The sequence below is a fragment of the Acinonyx jubatus genome, chromosome A3 (genome assembly GCF_027475565.1).
Source record: "Acinonyx jubatus isolate Ajub_Pintada_27869175 chromosome A3, VMU_Ajub_asm_v1.0, whole genome shotgun sequence".
Lineage (NCBI taxonomy): Eukaryota > Metazoa > Chordata > Mammalia > Carnivora > Felidae > Acinonyx > Acinonyx jubatus.
In genome coordinates this window covers 108659871-108674325 of record NC_069388.1, presented here as the reverse complement: position 1 = coordinate 108674325, position 14455 = coordinate 108659871, and the positions used below count along the sequence as shown (strand labels likewise).

The 14455-nt window shown below is 46.4% G+C and overlaps 1 protein-coding gene across 3 annotated transcripts in view; it reads left to right on the top strand.

The window, feature by feature from the left end:
* CRIM1 (cysteine rich transmembrane BMP regulator 1) overlaps positions 1-14455 on the top strand; it is a 190808-nt gene that overhangs the window by 173535 nt on the left and 2818 nt on the right. For all 3 annotated transcript variants that reach the window (XM_027033540.2, XM_027033542.2, XM_027033543.2), the window contains 3 exons: positions 2640-2834; positions 10454-10576; positions 13289-13479. In XM_027033540.2, the coding sequence (XP_026889341.1) occupies positions 2640-2834; positions 10454-10576; positions 13289-13479 (509 nt within the window). The remainder of the gene's footprint in view (positions 1-2639; positions 2835-10453; positions 10577-13288; positions 13480-14455) is intronic.

Here is a 14455-nt window from a genome sequence, read left to right as displayed (position 1 = left end):
CCATCCCCAGGCCTGTCCGACTACTTCTCTGCCGTCCTCCGGGTCAGGGTCATCGGGGTCATGCCTTCTTTCCCACAGATGAGAAAAGTGTGTAGAATCAGTGAGTGAATGTCTTTATAATGTTTACTATGTAATTTTTTTTAATGTCAGTGTCATTTTTATTTTATTATTTTTTAAATGTTTATTTTTTGAGAGAGAGAGATAGCATGAGCCAGGGAGGGCAGAAAGAAGGGACAGAAAGTGCCCTCCGAGCTGTCAGCACAGAGCCCAATGCAGGGATCAAACTCACGAACCACGAGATTATGACCTTAGCCAAAGTCAGATGCTTAACCAACTAAGCCACCCAGGCGTCCTCAATGTAATTTTTTAACAGACCATTTTAGCTTTGTAGCATTAATTAAATATCTTAAAAAGTGCCTTTGCTTAGATCTTGAGAAAATAACAAACCTGTGCTGGGCTTTCATTCGAATCTCTTTTTTACAAAGTCCTTCCTGAGTTCATTCCCTCCTTTTCTCTGAGAGAAACTGGCAAAGATGCCTTTAGGAGGTAAAGCACAGAGAATGTGCTAGATGAGGTGGGCAAGGAGCTTGACCTTCTCTTTCCGAAGCTCCTAGCACAATAATTCATTATTCACATTTTATGCAGTGATACAGGTCCATCCGATGAGCTGTTACAAGGCCTGTGTAAAATAGAATCAGCAGTATTGCTTCGTGAAGAGATGCTTCCTTTCATAAAGAGTTCTCTGCATAATAGACTCTAGGTTTGATGGCAAATCTAATGTCCTCAATGAAAAGTTGGCTGGAGGTTAGAATATAACTCGAATCAGGTTCATTAAATGATTCCACTCAGCCATTTGACATGTGCATTTGAGATGTCTTAATAAAGTCGCCTCCCCTAAGGATTCCAGACTAGCAAAAACTTCTGTCCTGGGTTTGGTTTGAAAGCCTCCAGACAAGGTTTTAAGCTTAACAGTCAGCACACCAGAAAACTTTCTGTGGAACGTTCACAAATACAATGAAATACATTTTATTAGAGAGTGAGAAAACCTTTCTGTTTACAACTAAGCTTCCCGTGATTCCTCCGTATCCCTTGTTGAGCCTTAGGCAGAAATAGTGAGAGAAGCTGTGAACACATGTTGAGAAACGGAGGTTGTGCATTCTTGCACTTGACACAGACTCCTTCCTTTGCTCTCTTATACACCTCTGCCATGGCCTGAGATCTAGCTATGGACATACAACACGTCCTACTCTAGGCAAGAAGAGAATGTGGACACCGATTGTGTGAGCCTCCTCCGGAGAAGCCCGACAGGAAGCCTTGTGCTAGGTCTACACAGAGAGCAGCTAGAAGCTGCCTTGGGAGTTGCTCAAGGAATATGGCTGCTGTTGCCTACACATTTCTCATCGCTCCCTCGGGCATTCTGGGTTCCATCCTCTGTGTCAGGGCCTCTGTTGGAGCTTCCCAGATGTCTTCCAGGAAGAACCCTGAGCCCCTGACATCACTGCTTTCCTACCAGATTCCTTTATAGTTTTTCAGTTATCAGTGACCAGTGGTAAGTGGAGGCACCTTTAGAATCTGAGCATAAAATCTCCCCAGCTTAGTAGGAGTCACCCAGTTATTGGCCTGTCCAGTGACAAGGAAGTGCTGCCCCCCCCCCCCGTGTCCCCATTGACCTGCCCTGTCTCTGCTGGTCACTGGGACCTCACTCTGAGCCACCGTTCTTGAGCTCTCAGGAGACAGACTGGCTTTGAAATGTGCCCACTTGTAAATGAGTTCAGGTGAACCAGGAGGAGGCGATGAGTCCCAAGAGAAAGGGACTTTGTAGGAAAAAGTCGGGGGAGGAAGGAAATGAGGATGGCAGGGGAGACTGGAGGAAAGCGAACAGCTGTAAATTCTTACACGTAAAATAACTCTTAAAAATACATGATTATCAAAAACCATAGTTTGCTGGAAAAAAATGGATTGAAATGAAATGAGGTGAGTTTGAAAGCAGGAATGCCTTTGTTGATGACAGGGAAGCCCCCCCCCCTCCCCAGCATCGCCGAAGAATGAGGGAAGTGGTTCTGTCAGCATGGATGCCTGCACAAGAGAGCCGTGGGTTCCCCGGGACACACCGCCATCCTTCCTGACCCCTCCCCTGCGTCACTTACAGCAGGATTAACTGAAATTAGGAGTTTCGTGAATGGCTCTATAAATGTATTCAGCTGGACTTTATCTCTTCCCACATAAAACCTCTGAATGCATCCCCACCTATTTGTGTCTGAATTTGGTTTTTTTTCTTCATGTAGTACGTTCAGTAGCCACCCAATGTGCTTAAATCTGTATTTTCTTCAGTGACGATCCAGGGACACTTACCCAGCGGGTGTCATTCCTACCTGGCCGTAGCAGTTAGTAGCCTGTGTTGGCCTCCGTGGCCCTTGGTCAGGTTCAGGCCACAAGACAAGTGCTCTGAAGCTTCTCCTGTGCCAAGGAAAATGGCAGCAGGGAACTGGGGAGGCGGAAACTTCGCCACATGCTGGAAAGTCACCGTGGGAAGGACGTGGTGACCGTACAGGGCTGTTGCCCTTTTACGTGTCCGGTGTCTTAAGATGCGGTGCTTTGTCACATCCAGCGACTCCACCCTGTGCTGTTCTTTTCGCTAGAGGACGCAATTCCGAAGAAGGCGGTGTGCCACTTCAGCGGGAAGGCCTACGCCGACGAGGAGCGCTGGGACATCGACAGCTGCACGCACTGCTACTGCCTGCAGGGCCAGACCCTCTGCTCCACCGTCAGCTGCCCCCCGCTGCCCTGCGTGGAGCCCATCAACGTGGAAGGAAGTTGCTGCCCGATGTGTCCAGGTATCTGAGCCAGGGTTCCCGAGCCGTCACAGTGATTGCGGGGGAAACGGGCTGCTGGTGCACGGGGCCCGGGCAGGCCGTGGGCCCGGCCCAGGTCTTCCGCCGCAAAGATGGGGCTGGGGGTGGGGGGAGGCCGGAGAGACTGCCATCAGGGTGAGGGCCTGATTTGGGTCCCATGCTAGACTCGCTCTGGTTCTTCTCATCTGCGTGCTCTAAGTGTTCGTGGCGGCACGGCCTGACAGGTGGAACAGGCTCTTAGTGCCACGTGCCCTGGCCGGGTCGCGCAGTGTTGGTGTGGCATTGGACCGGCCTGGTGAAGAGGGCCCAGGGGACCCGCTAGGGGATCGCTTCACAGCCATTGCAACGTGAATATATATCAGAACCGGAATGGAGGAGTTGTGGTTAAAGAATGCATTTCAGTCTGTGTTCAGTTCCCGAGTCCCAGCAGCACCCGTGCTGTCCCTGCGGCCTGCTCCCAAGCCGTGTACCCAACTTGGTGTCTTCCCGCGGAGGCCCCAGCTGGCTGCCGTGGCGCCCCCCGCCCATGCCTCTCCCCACACCCACCCTCCGTGTCAGCTCAGAAACCCACCTCCGAGTCGCAAGCCTCCGTCCCCCACAGCTGCCCAGATCCTCCCCCAGGCCACCTCCTACTTTCCACGTCTGTGTCTTGTGCCCTCGTCCTCTGTCCCTCGTCCCAGAAACGCAGGGCCTGAGCCCCCGGCAGGACAGCCTCCGGAGAGCATTCCGGACCTCCAGCCCTAAACAGACCCCTCAGACGGTCTATACCGCAGAGAACACACACTCTGGGGAGGAGTCAGGATCCTTTCCACCTTCACCTTGACTCTTGTGTCTCCTTGCTGCGTTATGTCAGAGAACCTTGGCCGTGCAGTACGGTGAGCTGGGAGTCCTACCAGCCGTGCGTCTGTACTGTGTGGTCGTGAGATGGGATGGTCAGCACCCAAACAGTTTCATTGTCTGTTAAGCTGTTCAGCAGCGGAGCCCTGATTGAGCACTTCTACAACTGTCCATTCATCCCACGTGATGGATGGGACGTCCCGCCAGGTCAGGAGGCTGAACCCTATTCAGAGCCTACCTTTGGGTACCCTTCCCAGCTTAGCCGCACGGGCCTTGTGTGAGGTGCACATGGGGAGTGAGAGGTTCCCTCTGCCGTCTTATCACCATTTGCACACGGGGGACATGAAGTCCTTGAGGGCCATGCAGAGAACAAGGGGAGCCGCGGGTTTCCCCGGGAGGCAGTCTGCTCCACACCACGTGTGCCTCACGAGCTCCACATCCATCTCCCCAGTAACACGCTCCTGAGATCAAAATGGTGAGACTTGACCTTCTTCCTTCAACAGAGACTCACTCAGTGCCTGCCATGCACCTGCGCTGTTTCTAGGCCCTTGGGGGACAGCAGTGAATCAAACAAAGCCCCACCCCCACCCCCAGTCCTCCGGAAGCTTACTTTTTCGGTGGGAGGGACAGGCAGGAAACAAGTAAGCGATAAAGAGACCGCACCCAGGGTGAGGCTAAGGACTGTGGAGAAGAGCCAAGCCAGACAGGGGGCAAAGGGGAAGAAGGGACAGGCTGGGTTGTTTCACGCAGGATGATCTGTCACTTTGATAAGGTGACATTTATAATGAGATCCAGAAGAATTGAGGACTCGGTGGGGGGGGGGGGGGGGGGTTGGGAGGCAGAATGCTCTGGGTACAGGCAGGGCACAGCCCTGCGGTGGAAACACACTGTGCATGTTCAAGGACAGCCAGGAGGCCTTGGTGGATGGGCCCGGTGAGCAGGAGGCGGAGGCGAGCACGGAGGCTGTCGTGAGCCGGAAGCTGCAATCTCCACATCGTTGCGGGGCTTCGTTGGGCAGGGAAGAGGCTTCAGAGGGTCTTAAGCAAAGGAGGGAAGCTGGGTGACCTTCCCTTTCACAACACGTCCCTGGTGCCGAGTTGAGGCGTAGACTGGGGGATGTGGAGAGGACGAGTGGAAGCAGAGACAGTCTGGAGGCTTTCCCAACAATGCAGGCCAGAGCCCAGAGGTGGCCTGGCCGGGGGCAGTGGCTCTGGAGGCAGGAGAGGGGGTCGGGCTCGGATTCTTTGTGAGGGAGAATCGGTAGGATTTGAAGACAGTGCTTGTGAGAAGAGAGGAAGAGAAGCCGTGAGTGACTCTCATGTGTTTAGATGACAACACGAATTTGCAGCCACGGGGTAAAGGCAGTTTGGTTGGCGGCAGTTTTTCTTTGAAATCCTCACTGTTCGTCCAGGTGGAGCGAGTGAACAGTGAGCATGTAATCTGCAGTTCAGGAGAGACCGGAAATGGGTCTGTACATTTGAAAGTTGTCGGCTTAAAAACCAAGTTTTGTTTTGTTTTCACTTTTTTATTTGTTTTATTATGAAACTTACTGTCAAATTGGTTTCCATACAACACCCAGTGCTCATCCCAACAGGTGCCCTCCTCAATGCCCATCACCCACTCTCCCTGCCCTCCCACCCCCCCCTCCAATCAACCCTCAGTTTATTGTCAGTTTTTAAGAGTCTCTTTTTAAGCCTTGGGACTGGAGGAGATCCCCCAGGGAGTGGGCATGATAGAGAAGAGGCGCCAGGACTGAGCCCAGAGACCCTCCAACCTCGGGAGACCGGGCAGGGCAAGGGGGACTGGCAAAGGAAACAGAGGAGGAGCCACAGCCACACGGGAGGAAACCAAGAGCCATGACCCAGAAGACAAATGGAGAAGGGGCAGGTGTGCCGATAGGTCGAGTCAGAAGAGACGGGGAAACTAATCCTTGTGCGTTTAGCACGATCCTAATCATCTTGACCACAGCCATTTTGGTACAGCGGTGGAGGCTAAGTCTAATTAGAGGGGGGCTCAGAAGAGAAGGGGAGGGTGACTGGCGATACTGGTTATCAGCCCTGCTGCAGGGTCCACAAGTGAGACTCTGGTGTGAGGTAGAGTGGCCTTGCAGGACAGGTGGGCCCTCTCTATTGGAGGGAAGAGGGTAATCTGACCAAAGACCCTGAGATGGAAAGGTCAAGGCCCAGTGTCCCGAGAATCTGAGTTCTAGTAGCAGGAGGTAAGGACAAAAAAGATAGCTTTGGCCCAGATGTTCAGGGCCTCGCTTGTCAAATTTAGAGTGTAGATACCATCCTTTGTAGGGAATGGGAGCCTCATTTTTGAGCAGGGGAATGACATGGTCACATAGGTGCTTTGGGAGGATTAACAGGGTGGGGTGCAGGAGGGACTAAAACGAGGGGAGACCAGAGGCCAGGACAGCTGTAACTCACATTGCAGACGTCCCGGGTGGTGACAGCAAGGCCCCAAATCCAGGTGATGGTGGTAGGAACAGAGTAAAAAGAGGTACTCTCCTTGGCTTGTGAGTTTAAGAAAGGAGAGAGTGCATATATTGCCAATAACATCCTTGTTCATTATGAAAGATTTCTCCAGTGACTTCTCGGGATTTACTGTTGGATGGAAATTTAATTTCTGTAACTCTTCTTTCTGCGTCTGATGTATTATTGATGGATCATTTCTCCATCTTCTAAGCAAACGGCAATCAGCCGAGCTTTGCCACTTTACATTTGATTAAGGCTGGATTCCTGTCCTGTTCGCTCATTGGCTCACTGTGTGATCTTGGTCAGGAATCCTCACTAAAGTTCCAGGCTTCCATTTATCATCTAGATAACTCCTGATACCATGCTGTGCCCTCTGCCCATACCGACTCCCATTCTGGATAGCCTTGCCCTTTACAAAGCATGGTCCCCCTCTGCCATCTTATGAGTATAAAACCCGTGGGCTGGGTAGCTGCTTAGTACTTGTGCCATTTTACAGAAGAAACTGAGGCTCAGGAAACTTAAGTGAATTATCCACAGTCCTGCAGCTAGTTGGCTGACCTGGGAGTTCTGCTCCCAACTGACTTGTAGGTTCCATCTCCCAAAAAAAAAAAAAAAAAAAAATGGTGCATCAGCTTGTGAGCCTCTGGCATCCTGTCCCCATACTCCAGAAAAGGACATTTTATGGAACCGTGGGTCTTACAACTGGCCAGGTGCCTCTGAAAGTAAAATATATCCACAGTAAGTGGTCTTGGGTTCCTCTGAAGTTCAGATCAGATATGACCACGGGAGTAATTCTTAACTGTGACCACGTGCCCGTGATCCACGTGACCTAGCCTGATGTAGTTCTGTGTCTGCAGTGCAAGCAGCTGTCAAGGGCTCTTCTAGTAAATGCCAGAAGGGCTGTATGTGAGAATTGGGGTCAGTCACAGGTCTTGGCTGTGGAAGGCCTGGGTCTAGGCATGGAAATGCAGTAATTCCCACACTTCTTTTTGTTTGTCCAAGTAGGTTTTTGCTGAAAGATTTATCCTTTTTGGCAAAACTGCTCAGAGACTGCTTCCCTTGTAAGTTCACGTTAAAGAGAAATGACCCTCTCCCCGTGGACATGAGGGCTCTGAACTAGAGCGCTGAGTATTTGGTGACGATGGAAGGAGGTGTAGGTAGATTTTCATCCTAGCCGTACTGAGTTTCAGGGAGCAAACCCATACCGAGGGCGGGCTGTGAGCTGCCCAGCAGTGAGAAACACCCATTGTCATGAGACGCCCATGAGGGCAGGACTGGTCTTGCTCATGGCTGTCTCCCAGAACTTTGACCACTGAAGTGCTCAGGAAGTATTTGTGGACAGTGTTAATAGAATTAATCACTCTGTAAGACATTCTCCCCTCATCCAGGGCACACCCTTCTCCCTTTCCCGCTGATGCCAAGTAGAGCCTTCCGAAGCATCTGTGGGAGGAGGGTTTGAACTGTCTGTTGGTGGTGGGGGGGTTCACTTGAAATCTACGCATATGCAGCTAGAAGGCACAAGGATTTCAAAACACTTTCCTGGTGCTCTCCCCCAGAAAACTCTGATGTGAAACTGAACCGATCCCCTCTCTGGGGACCTCTGGTGGGGGGTGGGGGGGGGCGGTTTGGCTACTTAGCCATTGACATTCCCAGGTTTGGGGGAATAGAGCCCACAGTGGCCTTCTCTACTGAGGTCTCAGGTGCCAGCGGTAGAGTGGCCCCTGCATGATGGGAAGGTTCAGTGCTGTGTGCTAGACCCACAGGGGAGGCCCTCAGACATGCTGTGGCATAGAAAGATGTCACATAAGTGTCAAGGTCACTTTTCTTTCCAAACTCCTCCAGGAAATTGATATCACACAATCAGGGTTTGTCAGTGGGCGAATGAGACCCCATGTCTGACACACCCGTCCCAGAATCACCCACTGCGGACTTGCCGAATCAGACCCCTGAGATGCAGCACATTTTATAAGCTCTTCAGGTGATTCAGATAGGACAGAAAAGTTTGAGTCATTGGTTGTACTCAGGCTCCTGCTTCTGTACATAGTATTTTCAGTAAATTCTCCTTTTAATTCAATAGTATTTTCAGTAAATTCTCTTTTTAATTCAAGAGTTTTCAGGTGTTCACGTGTCTAGCTCTGGTCATGTCTGAGGTACCAGTCCCCGTGCACTTGAAGATCCCCCTACAACTTTGGACTCCCCAAAAACCTAACTACTAATAGTCTGCTGTCAACCAGAAGCCTTACGGATAACATAAACAGTCAATTAACATGTATTTGTATTTTATACATATTACATGCTATACTCTTACAACAGAGGAAGCTAGAAAAAAGAGAGTATTAAGAAAACCATAAGGAAAATACAGTTACAGCACTGTACTGATAAAAATCCATGTATAAGTAGACCTGCACAGTTCAAACCCCTGTTGTTCAAGGGTCACCTGTATTTAAGTAAGAAAGCACAAGACTGAGGGACAAAAAGCCAAAATAACTTTATTCTTGGGGGGCACCAACCAGGAAGACCTGGGCCATGGCATCACAGAACAGATTTGAATCCCAGCTCTGCCAGTTCCTGGATGCGTCATCTTGGGTAACTGACTTAACCTGACTTTACCTCCCTGCCGGGTACTCCGTTAATACACGGTGTTATGAGCAGAGCAAATACTCTCTTCCCTGTCACTTTTCTCCTCTCTATAATTCATCTTGAAAGCCAGGCTTTCTTCTTGAAAGCCAGGGGACTATGGGGTAGACACCAATCACTGTAAGCAGGGAGGATATTAGTTCTATTTTAACTTCTCTACCTTGCATTTTATATATCTTATTTTGGACTAAATTAGGCTATTCGTGAATATTTAGTATGACCAATGTTGAGTAACCTTATAAAAATTGGTTAATAATACGGCAGGATCTGGCCAAAAGGAGATATATGGTTGATGCAGATTTTTGTGTTGCCTTTTGAGAATACGGGTTCTCAAGAATTACTTCTTTAGAGCATGTTGAGACATCCTTACTGCTGCCTCATCTATTTAAAAGGTGTCGGGGTATATAGTCCAGTGTGTTTGTCTGATACATACTGACTTAGAGCTTTCAGCTGTCTATATATACAACCCAGGAAAGTTCAAAAGTATAGCATTTCCAGCAGTTATAAAGTGACAAAGAAAACGTTTGATTGTACCTTTTATACGGAATTTTATTGAAATAAAGAATAGTAACTTAAAAAAAAAAAATGTTGGGCTGGTTGTTAGCCAGATGAAGAAAGGATATATAAATATATTTGTAGTAGCCAAGAAAAACTTTCAACTGTTTTCACGGGTCCCTTGTAGAATTTAGCTTTAAAACGGGGAAAAAAAGGGGCACCTGGGTGGCTCAGTCGATTAAGCGTCCGACTTTGGCTCAGGTCATGATCTCATGGTTCGTGAGTTCAGGCCCCACGTTGGGCTCTGTGCTGACAGCTCAGAGCCTGGAGCCTGCTTCGGATTCTGTCTCCCTCTCTCTGCCCCTCCCCCACTTGTGTTTTCTCTCTCTCTCTCTCTCTCTCATTCTCTCTAAAAATAAATGAAAAAGAAAAATTAAAAAAGAAAAAGAAATTTGGGATAAAGAATATTATTCTTCTTAGTTTTGTTTCATTTATAGTATCTTACTGATCCAAGTGCCCAAATGATCAAGTTAGATCATGGAAACATATTTACTGAAAATCATCTACCAATCCACATGGTTCCACTGGAGATAAAACAGACATGTGATGCTTAAGCCAGGCCGGACCTCAGGAGGTCTGCTTACAGTCTATTCCCATTTAGGGGAATTGACAAAGAAATAAGAGTGAAAGATGCTTTAACTTTTTCACTTCCTAGGACCTATTTTATAGAAGTGATTCAACATTCATGGGTTAAAGAGAAGCAGCTTATTAAGGTATATAGTATTTAGCTGATGGAAAATAAAAGAAATCCTTCCATTTCAGCCAGTCCCTGTCAGTTTGCACAGAACTACAGGGCCAACACCATCTGACATGAAAAAGCAGAGCCTCTGACCCTGGTGGAGAAAACTCTCCCCCACTACTTTTACATGGGGGTGGGGGGGGTTGAGGGGGAATATGGTTATATGACACGCCTCCCACCCTTGCAAAGCCAGTGACTGTCTAGTAGTAATGATGCAATTGCAGAAACTGGACCTTTCGTGCCCCAGGACAGTATTGTACCGAATTGAATGCACCATCCATTGGGATTGAAGAGACCAAAGTCAGCAGTAAGCAGCCCCTCCATCATCTCTTATGAGAAATATCCCTTTCTTTTAGAAATGTATGTGCCAGAACCAACCAATATACCCATTGAGAAAACAAACCATCGTGGAGAGATTGACCTGGAGGTTCCCTTGTGGCCCACACCCAGTGAAAATGACATTATCCATCTCCCCAGAGGTAAGTGCAAAGTTGACTGAGATCTCTGTAGACTTCACATATATGGTCTGCCTTTTTAAAATTTTTTTTTTTAATTTTTAATTTTTTTTAAGATTTTTAATTTTCTTTTTTTTTTTAATTTTAACTTCGAGTACCTTTTTAAATGGCAGGTAAGTTCAAATAACTACTCCAGGGGAGACCTGTTGGCTATAACATATGTAAACCAGAATGATAAAAATAAGTCTGCAGGTAACTGGATAACATGCCTCCTTCTGGCCTCATGTGCTCAGAGACTTCATGATGATGGAAAGAAATATGTTCCTTGTCCTAATAGCTTGGTATCTGCAATTTCTAAGCCAGGACTCATATTTGTACATATGTAAGTGGAATAATAATAAATTATTCAGTCCCTGTGGATTCTGGACTAAGCATTTATGCATTAGGTTACCCTCTGCTTCCAGGCTGTTTTCACTCCATGAGAGTTCAATTTATTACATGTGCTGATTTTTCCACTCATCGGGTATATTCCATGTTTTTTGTTTCGTTTTGTTTTTCCCCTAGCTCTGTCCTTCCAGTTGTGTATAATAGACCTGTTATTCCCTCTCTCAGTAGTTAAGAGATAAAGCCAGGCAGAGTTCCTGTCAGTATTGCCTTCTCTATAAAAGTAGATGTCTTGATTAAGAGTATAAACCTGTGCTTAGCCATGACTCAGGACTGTCTCCCGTCTACTCCAAGGACATTCTCAAAATCACTGCTATACAATTTTTATATTATTTCTTTTGGGGGAAGCAAAATTCATTGCTTGAGAGATTAATGGTCTGTTGTTACCCTAGATGTTCTGAGTGTTATGCTTATTTAGATCAAGCCGGTTGACCAGAGAGCCAAATTCCTGGCTCCAGTGTTTTGGCTCCTTGTGTAATTGCTGTGACTGAATTGTGCTTTATCATTACATTTGCATTCGATCAATAAATACTGGTGCCTACTCTGTGCCACGCACTGTTCTAGATGGTGGACTTTGGCCATAACGACAGCCTTACTTGCTGTAGTATATTGAAGACCTATGCATTACACAGTATCTCTGTTACAAAGTACCTGAGGAGAAATTTCCTGTGTCAATAGCAGGAAAATTTACACTTCTCCTAAGCAATTGATTATTTTTAATCTTGAAGACATTGTGAATCTTATTGATGATACCTGTTTCCATTTTTGCTTTGGCTGCTAAGAAGCCCAAAGCTAAACTCTGTGGCCTGATTTTTGCATCAAAACGGAACTTAAGGACTGACTTTTATAAACAGATCTCAACTGAAGTTTTATTTTCCTTTCATTAAGATTCTCCTTAATTAACTTTTCAATTTCCTTGTATGACATATATTCCTAAAACCATCTGCCATATCATTTGGAATATGATAAGGCAAAAATCCATTCCTTCATTCATTAAAACCTGAATTCATCAGTAAGATGTTATTTTTACCTTTGGCATTTTTGTTGATGCTGATAAATGTAGGATTTTTTCCACCTTCCTATAAAGTATTATGTACACTGGATAGAATGACTAGGAAGGTTCTCTTCTTCCCACACACAAAAGCAGCAGCATATTAAGAAAAATCTGATCTTTTAAACCATAAACTGTCTTAATATCACAGAACTGTGCTGCTATGAGACGGGTTTCCAGAATCATTTAAGAGCAACTCCTTTTGAATGTGTAACCCCTGCATCTTTCACTAGCCTGGTCTTTGATGCATTTGGACAGGCCGACCACAGTGGTTTGTTTTTTTAACGTTTATTTATTTTTGAGAAAGAGACAGAGCATGAACAGGGGAGGGTCAGAGAGAGAGGGAGACACAGAATCCGAAACAGGCTCCAGGCTCTAAGCTGTCAACACAGAGCCCGACACGGGGCTCGAACTCACAAATCGCGAGATCGTGACCTGAGCTGAAGTCGGACGCTTAACCGACTGAGCCACCCAGACGCCCCGACAGTGGTTTATTTGAAAGAAAATAAAAGTAAAGAAACTTCCAAGGAGTTCTCCTGATTGGTATATAGTTACTAACCTTGTTATCTCTGCAATATTCATGGCAAGCATGATGATTTAAAGGAATAGAAAGACCTTCATTCAAACGAACAAAGTTAAATGTCTCCTATACAGTATATTAAAACTAAGGCAGGAAAATGATCTAGTAGGCCTAGTGAGTTTTCAACAAGTTTATGACGAGGGAGGCATTTTTGCTTAGAGCTCAGTAAACCAAAAGACCAAACTCTTGATTCTGGCTTTAGTTTTTACTATTCCACTAGCAATTAGTCTTAACTGTTACTCTAGTAAGTCAAAAATACTTTGTCCTAGTCTCCTATTTGCTGGTAAAGAGGGAGCTAAACTAATGTTTCTGCTTCCAAATCTTAGACCATACAGGTTAATCAAAATATTTTTAGTAATCTAGTTTTAGTCACTTTTGTAACGTCTACATAACAATTTTGTTTCCTTGGCTAGCTAGAACCAGCTTCCTCCTGCCCAGTTATTAACCTCTTCACCCTAATATTTCCTGTCTCACATCATCCCTGAGAGCTCTGCTCTCTCATCAGAGCTCTTCAGATCATTAGACTTGAGTCATGTTTTAGCCTGAAAGTACCGGGAAGCAATGAAACCAAGTTGTTGATCTGTTTGCAGTGGAACTATTAGAATACTTAAAAATTCTGGTTTAGGTAATAAATGCTTGTGATTTTTTTTTCCCCTTCTAGACATGGGTCACCTTCAGGTAGATTACAGAGATAACAACAGGCCGCATCCAGGCGAAGATTCTTCACTGGACTCCATCGCCTCAGTTGTGGTTCCCATAGTAATTGGCCTCTCTATTATAATAGCATTCCTTTTCTTCAACCAGAAGAAACAGTGGATACCACTGCTTTGCTGGTATCGAACACCAACTAAGGTACTGTCCTGAAAAAGTCTGTCTTAAGTGACCGAACTGGGAAAGCTTGCATGCTCACATTTGCTTAAATTGCTTGATGTCTTTTGTATTAGCCAGCGAAAGTTTTGCTCTGGTCTTCGTAGCCTCAAACACACAGTAAGCCGTGGCCATAGTACTTGCCTCGGGCTGGAGCAGTCACCGGATGAATTACCCATCAACCACTGGTTAATGGATCCTGACCTTCCACACATCCAATTTCCTGGATTTAAAGTGTTTTAAAAAAGAAATACTTCTAGGTTGATTCCTAAGTCATTGTTGTATTAGAAATTAACATTTGAGTTTCTTCTCAGTGGTCTATCCACTTAGAATTGGGAAAGAAGTCCTGGTGAGAGGGTGACAGCTCTCAGGCATGGGCGACAGGGGAACTGGAGTGTCATGAGTGCATACAGAACTCCAAAGGACAGGGAGACTTGTCCAGGGCAAGCGCATAGGGGAAAGGTAGCAGAAGATCCTGAAGAGACCGTAACTACTACTCACTAGACCAGGCAGAGAGAGACACATTCCATATTGAGGGAGAAAGAATATTTGTCGTCAAATTAGCCTATCTCAAAGACTGAGAAAATTCATTTTCATTAAAGGAAGAATAAGGACTCTTTCCAACCCTAAGTCTACTTTTTGCATTCAGTTTTTTTCCAAAGAAAAGAAAAAAAAATTCCTACACCCTTACGAATTGAAAAAACAGCTTGAATAATTATTTTAATCCAGTTAATCATCTAGAGAACTCGTCCATGTGAAATTCCCATCAGTTGCTTCTGCCCCTTTCTTCCAACATGTACATGTTGGGCGCAGCCTTTGCTGGGCACACGCGGGGTCAGGATACGGTCCCCAATGTACAAAGCTGGGAAGAGAGACTAGCTCATCACGTGCGTAGAGCGGCTGGATGCAGAATGGGGCTGGCCCAGCCTGTGATGATGCTTTTACCCAGCAAGTGATTTAA